The 18,095-nt window shown below is 44.6% G+C and overlaps 1 protein-coding gene across 2 annotated transcripts in view; it reads right to left on the bottom strand.

The window, feature by feature from the left end:
- RIMS4 (regulating synaptic membrane exocytosis 4) overlaps positions 1 to 16,298 on the bottom strand; it is a 272,393-nt gene extending 256,095 nt beyond the window's left edge. The window contains exon 1 of one of the 2 annotated variants that reach the window (XM_056548508.1): positions 15,594 to 16,298. In XM_056548508.1, the coding sequence (XP_056404483.1) occupies positions 15,594 to 15,696 (103 nt within the window). In that variant the 5' untranslated portion in view covers positions 15,697 to 16,298. The remainder of the gene's footprint in view (positions 1 to 15,593) is intronic. The other variant, XM_056548509.1, reaches the window with a different exon arrangement.
- Between the last annotated feature and the right edge of the window lie 1,797 nt (positions 16,299 to 18,095).

Consider the following 18,095-nt stretch of genomic DNA (forward strand, 5'->3'; position numbering starts at 1 on the left):
TCTTACTTATCTCTTTTTAAAGGGGTATTCTGGTGGAAAACAATTTATTTTAAATCAACAGAAAGTTATACAGATTTGTAAATTACTTCTATAAAAAAAAAAAAAAAATCTTAATCCTTCCAGTACTTAACAGCTGCTGTATGCTCCACAGAAAGTTATTTTCTTTTTGAATGTCTTTTCTGTCTGACCACAGTGCTCTCTGCTGACACCTCTGTCCGAGTCAGGAACTGTCCAGAGCAGGAGCAAATCCCCATAGCAAACCTCTCCTGCTCTGGACAGTTCCTGACATGGACAGAGGTGTCAGCAGAGAGCACTGTGGTCAGACAGAAAAGAAATTCAAAAAGAAAATAACTTTCTCTTTAGTAAACAGCACTGATAAGTACTGGAAGGATTAAGATTTTTAATAGAAGTAATTTACAAATCTATATATATATATCGGGTGTTTGGTGAAATGTAACTGGTTTATTTATTCTGTCATAGGAATCAATGATTCTGACATCAGCTGCATTTGGAATGTGCGGAGCACATAATCTATTATATACTTTACACACATGCGCCATAACTTTATGGCTAGAATGAAGGGGGTTGTAGTATTGATGGAGTCCTTTCATTGTTTCGCCCGGCAGAGAATGCAGCCATACTCATTCTAATGAATTAAAGGGGTATTCCAGGCCAAAACTTTTTTTTATATATATATATATCAACTGGCTCCGGAAAGTTAAACAGATTTGAAAATTACTTCTATTAAAAAATCTTAATCCTTCCAATAGTTATTAGCTTCTGAAGTTGAGTTGTTGTTTTCTGTCTAACTGCTCTCTGATGACTCACGTCCCGGGAGCTGTGCAGTTCCTATGGGGATATTCTCCCATCATGCACAGCTCCCGGGACGTGACATCATCATTGAGCAGTTAGACAGAAAACTTCAGAAGCTAATAACTATTGGAAGGATTAAGATTTTTTAATAGAAGTAATTTACAAATCTACAATGTGGGTTTGGAGAGGCTCTTGTCAATCAAATAACCATACGACCTGGGCTACCCAATTATATCACCTATACCCAAGGTGATGAAAATAGTTAAATGTAAATAGAAGGTAAATTGGGGCTCAAGGTCTTGAACAAATGGCCATAGGATATAGTTTAATATATAAACAACTATTTATTAATATATATAGATAAACAGATAGATAGATAGATAGATAGATAGATAGATAAAAAACTAGTGGAGATAGGTGTACCACAGGGCCCTCGTGATGACACCACTCCAACATGTGTAACAATAAAATGATATAACAAATAATAAAATGTAAAAAATGTGACCGCTATAGGAAGGTAGATAAATTCATCTAATTGATGCGCTCGTTTTTTTCTCTTTCCGATTGGCGCAAACTGTACAAATAGCAACTCAATGGCTGTAACCAGTAGCAACCATATGTGAGACTGTCAGCCGGCAGTAGTAAATCCTAATAGGTTCCTTCAGTTCTTAATCAACGATAGATATAGAAAAGGATATAGAAAATGCTGGCCAGCATAAATATTTTGTTTCAACATGTACTTTGAGTTCAAGTCTCTAGCGCAGTCAATTTGTAACAAGTTGAACAGATTTATACTGCTGCAACAATATGATCTTTGATGACTATCAACTATGCAAGAGATACTGGTAGTTATGACAGGTAATTGTGTATCTCACCACTCCCGGGTATGTTCGGTTACGATCACCTCTGCGATCCCTTCTAAGATGCAGTCCTCGCAGTAAGTTGTATATGTATCAGTGGCGGTGGATGCCGGGTCGCGGACCTGCAGCGCCTGCAAGTGGCGTCAAGATAGCGGTCCTGCAGCTCCTACGCCTGGATAGTAGTAGGTGGCGGTGGTCGCCAGATGGTGAATCCGCAGCGCTGCCGCCAGCAGGTAAGTGGCAATGCTGGTAGCGTCCTCGTGGCAGCGAGGCGCGCGTAGAGATAGTAGGTTGATTGACAGGTATCTCCGCTACTGTCTGGTTGCTTAGAAATGGAATGTAACTATATTGCTTCCATATGAAAGTGGTCTCAGTGGTCACAGGGGGACGCTGGACGCGTTTCAGGACTGTCTCAGTCCTTTCTTCAGCAGCTATGTATATCCTTTTCTATATCTATCGTTGATTAAGGACTGAAGGAACCTATTAGGATTTACTACTGCCGGCTGACAGTCTCACATATGGTTGCTACTGGTTACAGCCATTGAGTTGCTATTTGTACAGTTTGCACCAATCGGAAAGAGAAAAAAACGAGCGCATCAATTAGATGAATTTATCTACCTTCCTATAGTGGTCACATTTTTAACATTTTATTATTTGTTATATCATTTTATTGTTACACATGTTGGAGTGGTGTCATCACGAGGGCCCTGTGGTACACCTATCTCCACTAGTTTTTTATCTATCTATCTATTTATCTATATATATATATATTAATAAATAGTTGTTTATATATTAAACTATATCCAATGGCCATTTGTTCAAGACCTTGAGCCCCAATTTACCTTCTATTTAATTTACAAATCTGTTTAACTTTCCGGAGCCAGTTGATATATATATAAAAAAAAGTTTTGCCTGGAAGAGGTTGGGCTGCAGTTCCCTGTATAGCCTGCAGTGGCGCTGTGTGTGGAAAAACACTGAAGAAAATGAAATGCTAAATGTGGAGATGTGCTGTCACTTTAAGGGCTCGTTCAAACTGCGGACATTCCGCTGGCTGAATGTCCGTTTGCAGCAGGTGCTGCCGAAGTCATTGGCGGTAGTAGCACGCGGACGTGCTCCATCTCATAGACGACAATGCAGTCCACCTAAAGAATCAATGTTTTCATTCTTTGGGCAGACAACCATTCTGCCGGCAGAATTCCACAGTGTGCACAGCTCAGCAAAATCCCATTTAAAAAAGAATCGTGCTGGCGGAATGTCAGCAGTATGAACGAGCCCTTAAAGAGCGTTAGGCTGCTTAAAAGGAACTCTAAACCAACACAAATGATGAAAATAAACAGGAGGTGAGCTGAGTGCTCGACAGGCTGCAGGATTGCAGTAAACAAAGCTCTTATTTCCTCCTATTTCCTTTTATTTATGGATGCAGGGCCCGCCGTCAGGGGGTTAAGCCAGTACCCCAGTAAGGGGGCCGGGCACCCACTCCACCCACACCCCCTGCAGCAGCCCACCAAGAACACAAGCAGAAGACCGCTGTTTAAACCTATTACCGTATATACTCGAGTATAAGCCGAGTTTTTCAGCACGATTTTTCGTGCTGAAAACACCCCCCTCGGCTTATACTCGAGTGAACTCCCCCACCCGCAGTGGTCTTCAACCTGCGGACTTACAGAGGTTTCAAAACTACAACTCCCAGCAAGCCCGGGCAGCCATCGGCTGTCCGGGCTTGCTGGGAATTGTAGTTTTGAAACCTCCGGAGGTCCGCAGGTTGAAGACCACTGCGGCCTTCAACATCATCCAGCCCCCTCTCACCCCCTTTAGTTCTGAGTACTCACCTCCGCTCGGCGCTGGTCCGGTCCTGCAGGGCTGTCCGGTGAGGAGGTGGTCCGGTGTGAAAGTGGTTCCGGGCTGCTATCTTCACCGGGGAGGCCTCTTCTAAGCGCTTCGGGCCCGGCCTCAGAATAGTCACGTTGCCTTGACAACGACGCAGAGGTGCGTTCATTGCCAACGTACTTCTGCGTCGTTTTCAAGGCAACGCCTCTATTCCGGGCCGGAAGCGCGGAGAAGAGGCGCCCCCGGTGAAGATAGCAGCCCGGAACCACTATCCCACCGGACCACCTCCTCACCGGACAGCCCTGCAGGACCGGACCAGCGCCGAGCGGAGGTGAGTACTGTACAGAACTAAAGGGGGTGAGAGGGGGCTGGATGATGTTGAAGGCCGCAGTGGTCTTCAACCTGCGGACCTCCGGAGGTTTCAAAACTACAACTCCCAGCAAGCCCGGACAGCCGATGGCTGCCCGGGCTTGCTGGGAGTTCTAGTTTTGAAACCTCTGGAGGTCCGCAGGTTGAAGACCACTGAGGGCGAATGATGAGAAGAGGATGATGAAGGGGGGGTGTGGAATGATGAAGGGGGGTGGGGATGATGACAAGGGGATGATGAAGGGGGGGTGTGGGATGATTACAAGGGGATGATGAAGGGGGGATGTGTGGGATGATAAGGGGATGATGAAGGGGGGATGTGCGGGATGATAAGGGGATGATGAAGGGGGGATGTGTGGGATGATGACAAGGGGATGATGAAGGGGGGATGTGTGGGATGATAAGGGGATGATGAAGGGGGGATGTGTGGGATGATAAGGGGATGATGAAGGGGGAATGTGTGGGATGATGACAAGGGGATGATGAAGGGGGGATGTGTGGGATGATAAGGGGATGATGAAGGGGGGATGTGTGGGATGATAAGGGGATGATGAAGGGGGGATGTGTGGGATGATGACAAGGGGATGATGATGAGGATGTTAATGACGGGTCTGGATGATGACAGGGGGGGATGAGGTATTTCCCACCCTAGGCTTATACTCGAGTCAATAACTTTTCCTGGGATTTTGGGTTGAAATTAGGGGTCTCGGCTTATACTCGGGTCGGCTTATACTCGAGTATATACTATACGGTACCTACTAGGGGCATTACCTACAACTTACCTACTGGGGCCATTAGCTACTACCAACTGGGGGCATTATCTACTGGGAGCATTAGCTATATACCTGGGGGAATTTTCCTAAATAAGTGCAGAGCCTAATATGTTTGTTGTCTGGCAGATTCTGTGAAAACAAGTCATGGTTGGAAGAAGACTTCATGACGGTCTAAGCAAGACAGAGAAGAAAAGAAAAGAGAACGACTCCAAGAAGTCGCCTCCTGTGAGTCAGTAGATGTAACTGCACTGCAATAATTTATATAGTCTGCAGCTCCTGTGTGGACCTGGGATCACCACTATATGGGCTTTGTATGGAGAATATTGGTGCATGCTCGGTATACAGGATTTGCTCAGTAACAGTATGAGGGTTATATGTATGGTGATAATATTCCTTCTTGTATTCTTGTAATATTGGTAATATTGGTCTCAGTATACAGGATTTGGTCAGTAACAGTATGATGGTAATATATATGGTGATAATACTCCTATTTGTATACTGGTACTGCTAATATTGGCCTCAGTTTACAGGGTTTGGTCAGTAACAGCATGGTGGTAATATTCCTTCATGTATACTGCTATTATTGGTAAAATTGGTCTCAGTATACAGAATTTGGTTAGAAACAGTATGGTGGTAATATGTTTAGTGATAACATTTCCTCCTTGTATTTTGGTATTATTTATAATATTGGTTTCAGTATACATGATTTGGTCAGTAACAGTATGAAGGTAATATATATGGTGATAATATTTCACCTTGTATACTGGTATTAGTGGTAATATTGGTTTCAGTATTCAGGATTTGGTCAGTAACAGTATGATGGTAATATGTATGGTGATCATTTTCCTCCTTCTATACTGGTATTGATGGTATGGGTAATATGAGCCGTGATATGATCATTAAAATGGAGGATTTTTAAATGTATTACAGCTGCAAGTCCTGCCCTGACCTGGGATCTGATGACTTGACTGACCTGCCCTATTTTATATAAGTTTAGAATGCATTTATGTAAAAGATATGTATGCAGATAAGTATTAAACTGGGACTTGCAGGGAAAATGTCCTATCACTTGGTGCTCATTTACTTGGTTCGGTTAAGTCTTTAAAGCAGGAGCCATTCTTTCTTACCTCTATAAAGTCTAAAGTCTGCATGTCCTTGAGAATGGTCCCTCAAGTTACACTATTAAGTGGTTCCAGGATGAACATTGTAAGTAAGCAATTAGTTCTAAGGTCTTAAAATGTCAACACAAAGTAAGAAAAAAGGAAGATTAAAGAAAAACGACAAGATGACTTATACAGATAAAGTGAGTCCTTATCTATAAAAGTCAGATATAGCTGCTAGAAGCTATAAATCATGCTATACATTTAGGGCAGGAGCTTCTTCAGGGTCCTGTACAGTACGCACGGTACATAGCACATAGAATCTCTACCGTTTCTGTATGGCACCATAATATGGTGATATTGCATTTAGGGTGAATGACAATAAACAAAGGAGGATGGTGCAATTTTTAATGTTGTACACTTCAACAAGTAACATATTTCAACAAAATGGTTCTCTGTTATTAATACTGTAAAAAAAAATGTATATGTATTAAAGAGAGAAAAAGAAGGCAGAGCGCCTCATAGGGTGATATTGTATGGAGCCACAATAGTGCTGATACTACATGAATAGGTGCTTAGATTTGAGGCTGTTTGAGGCCACAACACCTATAGTCGCCCTATTACCAACTGGTCCCTAGTTAGTCTAATGCTGCCTCAATGGGTAAAAACACTAGATCACAGGTTGGATAAAACCAGGACAACAATAACCCAGAAGCTGCTGTGGAACCCACAATATAGAGGAGACTTCAAACATCCAAATTGTAAATCCTCCAGAATTCTATATTGTTCTCATAACAACACGTTTCAGGGAATGGTCTCCGCTTCTTCAGGTTAAAGACAAAGATCTGTAACCTGAGGAAGGGGAGAAAACCTCCCTCAAAATGCACTGTTATAAGGACTAGAGATGAGCGAATTTTAGAAAAATTTGATTCGGCAGATTTGCCAAATTTTCCCCAAATATTTATTTTGGTCTGAATTTATTTGCGGTGAATCACTATTAAAAACAGCTATTTATTGTCTACAGAGAGCCTCAATAGGAGTGTACAACACTTTGTCTTGCTGTAACACGCATAGGGTGAGTGCTGGGTTAGTGAAATAATACTGTTATTCAGTATGACATGCAGATCAGAGGCATCGCTATTAAATTCACTGTCGCAGAGTGGTACAATGAAAGAGCCTGGTGGTGGCATCAGTATGAGGAGACCATATAGTGGCTGAATTACACAGCGTGCAGGTGGCGGCAGTATGAGGAGACCATATAGTGGCTGAATGACACAGCCTGGAGTTGGCGGCAGCATGAGGAGACCATATAGTGGCTGAATGACACATTCTGGAGTTGGCTGCAGCATATCGTGGCTGAATGACACTGTCTGGGGTTTGCGGCAGCAGGAGGAGGCCATAGAGTGGCTGAATGACACAGCTTGGAGGTGGTGGCAGCATGAGGAGACCATATAGTGGCTGAGTGTTTGTAGGGGGAAATAGGGAGAGGTTCCTGTATGGGGCCGCCCTTTTTAGGGTGAGTAACACTTGCCAAGAAGGGAATTACTAATGCAAGAATAGGGCCTTACAGGGGAAGTTTTTACCCCCACTGGTTACAATGGACCATACATTGTTCCCTTTCACCTTTTTAGAGGTCTTTGCATTACATCAATACTTGGTGCTGTAGGTGTCACATGGTGTTTTTTGCACACCTTTCCTTTTGTTTGATTAAAAAAAACATATATTTTATCCTAAGAATATTATTTAAAGTTAAGTTTTACGTAATGCATATCCTCAATACTTATTTGTGGTCTGATGCAGAGGAATGTCTGTAACTGGGGAGCAGCGCCTTAAATATGTTTAGCACTATCCATATTTGTGAAATGTCGGTGCGGCACCATGGTCAATCTACTCTGATGCATCAGGCATTGGTGGGTGGAAATCCTGGCTGATCCATGCCTGATTCATCTTCACAAAGGTCAGTCTCTCCACATTTTTTGTGGACAGACAAGTTCTCCTTGGGGTTACTATGGCCCCCGCCGCACTAAACACCCGCTCTGATGGCACAATACTGACCGGGCAGGACAGCTTTTCCAGGGCAAACTCTGCTAGTTGTGGCCACAAATCAAGTTTGGCTGCCCAGAAGTACAGCGGATCTTCAAGGTGTGTTGGCATGACTTTTAGAAGTTCCTCCCCTGTGTGACTCCATTCGCCAAGGCAAACCATGTGAAGAACAGCATGACACTGCCGTGCCCTGCACACAGGGTATGCTGGGGGGGCACTGAGACTTGTCCGTGCAGTGGAGGCTGAGGACACGGTGGAAGATAAGTAGGTGGAGTCGCACCCTGTCACAGGACCAATGGCCTGAGAGCGTGGAGGAGGAAGCGGCGTGACCTGTCCAAGTTGCTGTTGTGGCTGTGCAGGAACCACATTCACCCAGTGGGTTGTAAAGGACATGTATTGTCTCTGACCCTAGTTACAGCTCCACACGTCGGCGCTGCCGTGCACTTTGGTACACACCGACAGACTCAAGGACTGGCCCACCTTTTGTTCCACAAAATTGTGCAGGGCTGGTACTGCCTTCTTCACAAAGAAATTACGGATTGGGACTCTCTACCTCGGCTCGGCACAAGCCATCTGTTCTCTGAAGGGTGCAGAGTCCCCCACTTGAAAAGAGAGGGACTGCAGCATCAGCAACTTGCACAGGAGCACATTCAGCTTCTGCGCCATTGGATGAGTGGGCGCATACTGTTGTCTCTTGGACATGGCTTTGCCGATGGATTGCTGGCAGAATGAATGACTCGAAGTAGGAGCAGCAGGAGCATCTGGAGCGACAGAAGATGGGTATGACACACAGCTCGCTTCGGCTGAGGTGGTGGAGCTTTGGCTGGCTGAAGCAGGGAGCGGCGTGCCACTGGGTGATGCAGCAGGCTGGACCACCACATCGGAGCCACTGTTCTCCCAGACCGCTTTATGGGGACGCTGCATATGTTGACGCAGGGCAGTGGTGCCAACATTGGGACCCTGGCCACGCTTCTCCTTCTGTCGACACATCTTTCATGTGGCCAGGTTAACATCCTCTGGATGCTTTATGAAAAACTGCCACACCACCGAGTAGCTGATTTTCCAACCAACAGTCCGCACTGATTGACTGCTACTGCCGCTGACTCCAGGAACCTCTGTCCCACTACCTTCCGGGAAGGTAGGCTGCCATGAAGCAGGTGGTCTACCACAGGTATATTTGGCTCCAGACTTTCTACTTCTGCCACCTTGCTGACTGCAAACCATGCTGCCACCTTGTTGGCTCAGCTACTGCCTCACGGGCAACCTGCAACCCTCTTCTCCTGATGATCCCCTTCTGCACCCGGCTCCCAAGTGCGATCGGCTTCATCATCATCGAGTTGTGTCTGCATGTGACTGATGTCCTCCTCAGGTTCCTCAACAGTGTTTGCTTCAGGAGCCTGAATGTTCGCAACACCACCTCCAATGCCACTCTGCTCATCACTACTTGCCCTCCTAGCAGAAGAAGCGGCAGATATCTCCTCCACTTCTTGGCTGGGTAGTAGCTGCTGACTGTCCTCTAGTAGATCCTCACTAAATATTGGAGCTGAACCCACAGCATAAGATACTTCTGTGGGGGAGGGAACAGCATAGGACAAAGGCAATGGGAGAACAGGGACTGCTCGCGGGCCATGCCAACTGAGGGTTGTGTCTGAGGAACCCACCGACTGTTGACTGGGGGTGTCAGATGTCACTTGTGAGGAAGTGGATGACCATGTTAACCAATTGATGACGGCAGATGGGATGCTGGTCAAGACTCGACTGCTAGCTAATACCAGGAGCTCAGGCCTCTCGCTTTGACTCCTGCTGCCACTCGCCCCTAGTCTGCTGCGACCCCTGCCTGATAAATTTAGGCCTCTGCCACTCCTCTGTGCACGTCCTGGCACTTCTCTGCCTGACATACTTAGTGCATATATGAGGGGAGTACATTACACTCCACTACGCTTAGAACAGTATTTGTCTACAACACCAGCAGGTGTGTACTTTTTCCTGGCCTTTCACAGTATCTAGGACCTTAAGACTTTAACAGGAGCAAAATAGCACACCACTTAGATGTACGTTTGTGGTATGCACTTATGAGGAGAGGACAATGCGCTCCAGTATGATCTACTCTTAAAACAGTATTTGTCTACAACACCAGCAGGTGTGTAATTTTGGCTGGACTTTCACAGTATCTATGCCCTTAAGACTTTAACAGGAACAAAATAGTACACCACTTAGATGTACTTATGTGGTATGACAATGTGCTCCACTACGCTAAAAACAGTATTTGTCTACAACACCAGCAGGTGTGTATTTTTGTCTGGCCTTTCACAGTATCTAGGCCCTTAAGACTTTAACAGGAACAAAATAGTACACCACTTAGATGTACGTATGTGGTATGCACTTATGAGGAGAGGACAATGCGCTCTAGTATGATTAAATCAGTATTTGTCTACAAAACCAGCAGTACACACCAGTGCTACAGCACACAGTTGCTGTGTACTACACCCAAAATTGCACTCTCTCTCTCTCTCTCTCTCTCTCTCTCTCTCAATCTCCCTCCCTTCCCTATCAGTGCTTCTAGGCTGGATTTGGGCTTGAGGTGAATCGCTGCTGTGAAAAAGCTTTTCTGTGCAACACACACTGCTCTCTGTCCCTCTCTCTCTGCAACAGAATGCTGATGTGACTGGAAGGTGAATCGCTGCTGTAAAAATGGTTTTCTGTGCAACACACACTGTTGTCTTTCCCTCTCTCTCTCTCTCTCTCTCTCTCTGCAATAAAAGGCTGAAGTGACTGGCCGCAAGATGGCTTCTGATTATATAGGGCTGTGACATCACAGGGGTGGTTGGCTGCTGATAGGCTGCATGTGATTCAGGGTCATCCTGCCTACCCTTGTTCCCGCTTTCTCTGGATTCCTTGCCCCATGTCCTCACATGTGGATCTGCCATTTTAGATGCCCTGGAGCCTCGATTGCACTAAATGGAGTTTAATGAAGCGAGTCGCGAGATTGAAAAGCGGCGATATTCACATTCGTTGCAAAACATATTTTTCCTGAAATTCGTAAGGAATTCGGATTCATCAGATTCGATTCGCTCATCCTTAATAAGGACAATAAAGAATTCTCGTAAGTAGAGCGGGCTTCTAATCCAGGAGTTGATCGGTGCTGACCGGGATAAGGACACCAGACAGGTAGTATACCTTCCAAGAGGGATTTATTGAGTTAATGCAACGCGTTTCACCATGCATGCGTGGCTTCCCTGCCTGAGGAAGCCACGCATGCGTGGTGAAACGCGTTGCATTAACTCAATAAATCCCTCTTGGAAGGTATACTACCTGTCTGGTGTCCTTATCCCGGTCAGCGCCGATCAACTCCTGGATTAGAAGCCCGCTCTACTTACTACTATTCACACCAGGAAGGCTGCAGACTCCGGCTCAATCCACGCGATCTCCATTGTTGTGTATGGGCTACACAACTCTGTCGGGTGAGCGGTGATTTCTCCCCCTATCCCTTCTACTATTGAAGTGATTTTACTCCACAAGGAGCGCCTCCGCCTCTTTTCTTTTTCTATTAATAAAGAATTCTGGAAGGTTTACATTTGGAACTTTGAAGTCTTCTCTATATTGAAGGTTCCAGACCAGCTTCTGGGGTATTGTTGTCAAGGTTTTATCTAATAAATGTACATTAACTTTAGTAGGTTGCTGTAGTGTTCAACCTAGATTAGAATGTATTCAGTGCAATAGAGAGGTGATGGCCCAGCACTAGCAGGAATAGGGTATAAAGGTCTCAGATAGGGGAGAAGGAACAGGGTATCCTGATCTAAGGTTGGTACCGGAGGGGCAATGTCCACTGTATGATAATTGAGCTCAATATGTAAGACAAGAAACAAGACAGCGCTCATCATCCAACGCCAATTTATTCAATCATCTCAATGATGCAGGCAGATGCGACGGTGGAGGCAGGGGACAAAACCGGGACAGGCGTCACCGAGGAAGAGCGTTCGCGCTTGAAACATGTCTGACTAGTGTGCTTTTAATGCTTGCTCCTCACACAATAAAGCTGCCTTCACTGCAGTGCTGGACTCCTTCTTCATTTCTAGTATCCGGGGCGCCTGGCCGGGCACCGGTCCGTGCATAGCACGACACGGGAGGTGAGCTGGACTCTCTTCATTCCTTTGCGGTGTGCACAATGGCTTGAAGAATCACAGATAGTGTGAAACAGCCTGTCCCGGTTTTGTCCCCTGCCTCCACCGCCGCATCTGCCTGTACCATTGAGATGATTGAATAAATCGGCGTTGGATGGTGAGTGCTGTCTTGTTTCTTGTCTTGGAATGAATTCAGTTTTTCTATAAAGTTATGGTGGCTTGATGACCTATATCATGCATTTGTATATCTGAAGTGCTGATCCCATGTGAACTTCTGTAGCTCTCTTTTAATCTTTTTGTACACAACACCCGTCTAGGAGAAAATGTGGAAAAACACTGAACCGTGTTGACATTTTTCCATTCTGACCCTGTACGGACAGTGGCATCAAAAGACATAATTCCTGAAAACATCACGACTCGCGGGTAATTAATCTAGGTGACAGAACGACAAATAGATGTAGGCAGCTTCTGCGCAATGTGAACACTGCCCGTCTTATAAGCCATGTAAACCTGGAAAACTTCCGGCCCCTTCTAGGCTCTGAGTCGATCATTATTCGCCATACATTCATTCGCCATTGTCTGATATAAAGGCCAAGGTCTTGCGATTGCAAGAGCTACACAATAGAGACTCTGTGCCGTGTTCCAGCCACGCGGTTGCACAGACTTTCTGTTCTCGACAGGGGAGCGTTCTGTGAGTAATTGACATATGTTCCCCCTACAGCTGATACAATTCTACAGCCAATAGACATTATGTAGCAAACGCAGCGTGAGGCAATGGATTCTGTGAATGCCAATATACAGGGACATTGCAATGTATTTCCAGATATCTGTATATAACCCAACACATCAGATTTTTTTAGACACAATTGGCATTCCTCCCATGACATGATCTCCTTTCATCACGGCTATGCTTATAAAGGAAGGGTTTCTATTAAAACGAATGCATTGTATCTTACGGCTATTGTGACTGATTGTAACATAAAGCATCATATACAATAAGAATTAGCAGTGGTTTTCCTATAATTAGCAACAAAGGGTTAGTAACGATACAAGGCCTAGACCCTTGAGGGCCAAGCTAATAATATATAACCAATCATCACCTTCAATTAATGACTCTGAATAAATAATAAGGTTGTGTAGACGCCGGCTATGTTCTGTTTACAATTTTATTACCACATTGTAACCCCCCCCCCCCCCCCCCAATAAGGCCTACAGTCTTCATGCCCTGAGCATTTGTTAATTTCCTAAACGTTCTCTATGATTTCTTCTTATTTCGTTGCCCTTTAAATGGTAAAATAATCTAAATATTTCTATGTAAGAAGTTCTATGCCTGACTGATCTGCAGAATGAATTCTTTACAATTGGTGAACATCTGTAGATTTGTGCATTGGATGTGCAGGGATCCGCTCTTTGAACAGGTGCTTATTCAGTTTGCAAACACATGGGCATCTTAATGGGCACAGCATGTTGAACAGGTTACTAGTTAACGCTATGTATTCTATGGTCCGTCATTCACCATTAGATTATCCGCTAAGAAATCACTATATAAATGATATGAAGACAACTGCTGGTATTGATCGAAAAATACCCCAAACCAGTTGCCCACCACCACCATTCCCACACCCTGTATTCTAACAGTCCATGAAATTTAGCACTGTATTACATAGTGGTAAGGTTGGGCCACACACCAAAATAATTTTGGCACATTCGTTAGGATATTTTTGCTGCTAGCCAACCATAGCGTGACTTTATAGCAGGTCTGCCACTGTGTTGTTACCTTTGCTAATATTATTACTGTACATTCTACATACATATTGTATAAAATAAGACAAACTGTGCACGTTTGTTGTTATTCCATACACTATCCCATGTACAATCTGGACCATATCACATGACTACTAAGAGTTAGTGGAGAAATAGACCATCGTCATACTAGTAACATAATAACATAGTTCATAAGGTTGAAAAAAGAAATGACTCCATCAAGTTCAACCTATAACCCTAGTGAGTCCCTACTGAGTTGATCCAGAGGAAGGCAAAAAACCCTCATACTAGAGGTAAAGATTCCTTCCCGACTCCAAATATGGCATCAGAATAAATCCCTTGAAATTTCTGTCCATATAGATCTAGAATCCATAACCATCACTGTTATTATTCTCCAAAAATGCATCCAGACCCCTTTCAAATTCTCCTCAGGCAGAGAATTCCACAGTCTCACTGCTCTTACAGTAAAGAATCCTCATGTAGAAACCTTATTTCCCCTAAATGTAGAGGATGTCCCCTTGTTATTGATACAGTTCTGGGTATAAATAGATCATGGGAGAGATCTCTGTACTGTCCCCTGATATATTTATACATAGTTATTAGGTCTCCACTAAGCCTTCTTTTTTCTAAACTAAATAACCCTAATGCTGATAATCTTTCTGGGTCATGTAGTCCTCCCATTCCCCGTATTACCCTGGTTGCCCGTCTTTGAACCCTCTCCAGCTCCACTATATATTTCTTGTACACTGGTGCCCAGTACTGTACACAGTATTCCATGTGTGGTCTGACCAGTACTGTACACAGTATTCCATGTGTGGTCTGACTAGTGATTTGTACAGCGGTAGAATTATTTCCTTGTCGTGGGCATCTATGCCCCTATTGATGTCCCCCATGATTTTATTTGCCTTGGCAGAAGCTGCCCGGCACTGGTCACTACAGCTAAATACTGTTGACTAGTCCACGTAGGAAGGTTCTAAAGTCCATGCTTTTTCTTCACCAATACTGTGTCTGGACAGTGATTCATGGCTGATGTGGTCATTGTTCTGCTTGCTAGTAATACCTGATTATTTACCACTTGGACAGCAATAGCTATAGGTGTCCTTGCTTTATAATAACCTAATAGATGTCTTTACTATGGACTACCCCAAAAAGAAATAAGAACAACTGCAGAATCACAACTCTTACATGACCACAGGTATCTGTGCCAGCTTGATTTCGTCAATGACTGGTGCATACGAGACAAGATACTAAGTCAGTCTGTAAGACAGGGGGTAGAATTATTACAAATATGGTCCATGGAAAAGAAGTTGCAACCGCGTCTCACTGAACTAAGAATGTAGGTCAAGAAGTCAACTGAAGGTCTATCGCTTGTAGCTTCTCCTTGGCGTATGAGGCAATAGCAATAAAATAGTTACACTACTACTACTAGGATCCTGGTGTGGTACTATGATGAAGCCTATTATTACCACAAAAATCCTAAATATTTCTTTATGATTCACAACACAACCGTGATCCTCATGACTCTTCCCAGATCCACTCGGTTACACCACTTCATGGTCAGTTAACCGAACCATTGAAGTGCTTATACTCCAGTCTATAGTAACCTATTGCAGATCGACCTTATCTTACTAGTAGGTGAAATCTCTGCATTGATAAATCGTAACCTACAATACAAAATAAATGCAATAAGGGAAATGTTCTAAAACTGCGAGTAAACACGAGGGCTGATATATATCAGTTCATAAACCCTATAGGATTGAGGAAAAGGAAATGTCTATTCTTCAATTGTTTGGACAATAGACATCTTACTATGATCCAACTGGACTGGACGGTATCGTATTGTAAAAGTGTGCAATCTACAAAGAAATGACAATGACATTTGCGTAGTACAAGACCCCACGAAGCTAACGGTATTAAAATGCTTACCCCCATCGTCTTCATCAAAGGAGTTCATGCAGGGGAAGTAGATGGCCAGAGCCTCGAAGGATGCAGACAGACTAATCCGGCTCTGTGACCTCTCCATGAACATGCTTGGTGCGCTCCCCGGATCGGAAGGGGGCTTCGGGAGCTTGGACGCCCCATTTTTCACTCGGAGCACTGCACGAGGCGTTTTGGCAGCTTTTGTGGGTCCCTAGATATGAAGAAAAAGCCTCTATAACCTGCTGCGCCCCAACAAGTGCCCCTGTACACAGCAGTCCTATGGATGCCGCTTGTAGATGGTGCATTTACGGAAGCAATACGGCAAGCCTTTCAAGGTACAGGATCCAGGTCCCAGTCACCAGGTGAAATACAAATAATCCGGTGCACCCAGGCTGGATTGAGCTGTCCCCCCCCTCTCCTGCTTTCTTTCTACTTGCAAGGATCGCTGGTTGACTTCATTCACAGAGAGATGACAGGAGGGGGCTGAATGAAGTCATTATTAGGATGTATCCTGGCCAATCCGTGCAGGCGAACAATAAAGGGAGGCTTGGTCTGAGGCACAGCAGAGCTGAGGATGAGCGAGAGGGGCTGGCAGCACATTCAAGGCATCTCTGCACACAGCGGCTTCGGAGATGTCTAGTCATCGCTGATATGAACATACATACAGGGACTCCATTACATTGCAATATAACACGCCTCTCACCATTTCCCTTCATATCAACACATAGGGAGGGAGATTTCTCAAAACCGGTCCAGAGGAAACGTTGCCGAGTTGCCCATAGCAACCAATCAGAATGCTTCTTTCATTGTTCAGAGGCCTTTTCAAAAATGAAAGAAGCCATCTGATTGGTTGCTATGGGCAACTGCACCACTTTTCCTCTAAACGGGGGGGGGGGGGGGGGGGATTTAACAAAAACTGTGCAGAGGAAGAGTGGTGCAGTTGCCCCTTTCATTTTTAAAGAGACCTGTGAAAAATTAAAGAAGCCATCTGATTGGTTGCTATGGGCAACTCGGCAAAGTTCCCTCTGGAGGGGTTTTCGATAAATCTCCATCATTGTGGGGGATTTATCGAAAACCCCTCCAGAGGGAACTTTGCCGAGTTGCCCATAGCAACCAATCAGATGGCTTCTTAAATTTTTCACAGGTCTCTTTAAAAATGAAAGAAGCAATCTGATTGGTTGCCATGGGGCAACTGTACCACTCTTCCTCTGCACAGTTTTTGTTAAATCCCCCCCCCCCCCCCCGTTTAGAGGAAAAGTGGTGCAGTTGCCCATAGCAACCAATCAGATTGCTTCTTTCATTTTTAAAGAGACCTGTGAAAAATTAAAGAAGCCATCTGATTGGTTGCTATGGGCAACTCGGCAAAGTTCCCTCTGGAGGGGTTTTCGATAAATCTCCATCATTGTTGGGGAGATTTATCAAAAACTGTGCAGAGGAAGAGTGGGGCAGTTGCCCATAGCAACCAATCAGATGGCTTCTTTCATTTTTAAAGAGACCTGTGAAAAATGAAAGAAGCCATCTGATTGGTTGCCATGGGCAACTGCACCACTTTTCCTCTACACAGGTTTCAATAAATCTCCCTCATTGTGTGCAGGGTCTCCTCTAATCCAGACTGACCAGACACTGGGTATGATTTTAACGATTTTACGTGATTGTTCAGGGGTTTGGGGTTTCTTTTAGGCAGAAACTACGTTTTTTTTTTTTTTTTTAGCAAAAAGTCGATTTGGTGACCTATGGAGTGCGGCCCTGTCCTCCAACACAGCATCAAACTATGAACATATACAGGATAGACACAGATAGGGTTGTCACCTGGCAGGTATTTTGCCGGCATAGCCGGTATTTTGGCCACCCTGCTGGTGTTTTTATTTTAAAAATACCGTCAATGCAATGGCCGGTATTTATTCAACCAATCCTCCAACTCCTGGAATGTTGCACCATATACTATACCTGTGTTTACCAACCAGAGCGCCTCCAGCTGTTGCAAAACTACAACTCCCAGCATGCACGGACAGCCGTTGGCTGTCCGGGCATGCTGGGAGTTGTAGTTTTGCAACAGCTGGAGGCACCCCTGCTTGGAGAAACACTGATCTATACTATATACTACTATATAGTCCAACATGCTGGGAGTTGTAGTTTTCGTTTAGGGCAGCTGCTGAGCCACAGGCTGTATCAGGGCATGCTGGGAATTGTAGTTAGTAACTAACTGCAACTCTGGGAGCATGCTGGGAGTTGTAGTTTTGCAACAGCTGGAGGCACCCCTGCTTGGGAAACATTGACCTATGCTATATGCTACTATATAGTCCAACATGCTGGGAGTTGTAGTTTTCGTTTGGGGCAGCTGCTGAGCCGCAGGCTGTATCAGGGCATGCTGGGAGTTGTAGTTAGTAACTCACTGCAACTTCAGAATTTCATTTAAAAAAAACGAAAAATCCCATGAAAACAAAAATGGTCCTGTTAAAAACTACAGATCGGGGCGCAAAAAATGAGCCCTCATACAGGCCCGTATAA

The sequence above is a fragment of the Hyla sarda genome, chromosome 12, assembly GCF_029499605.1.
Source record: "Hyla sarda isolate aHylSar1 chromosome 12, aHylSar1.hap1, whole genome shotgun sequence".
NCBI classification, from domain to species: Eukaryota; Metazoa; Chordata; class Amphibia; order Anura; family Hylidae; genus Hyla; species Hyla sarda.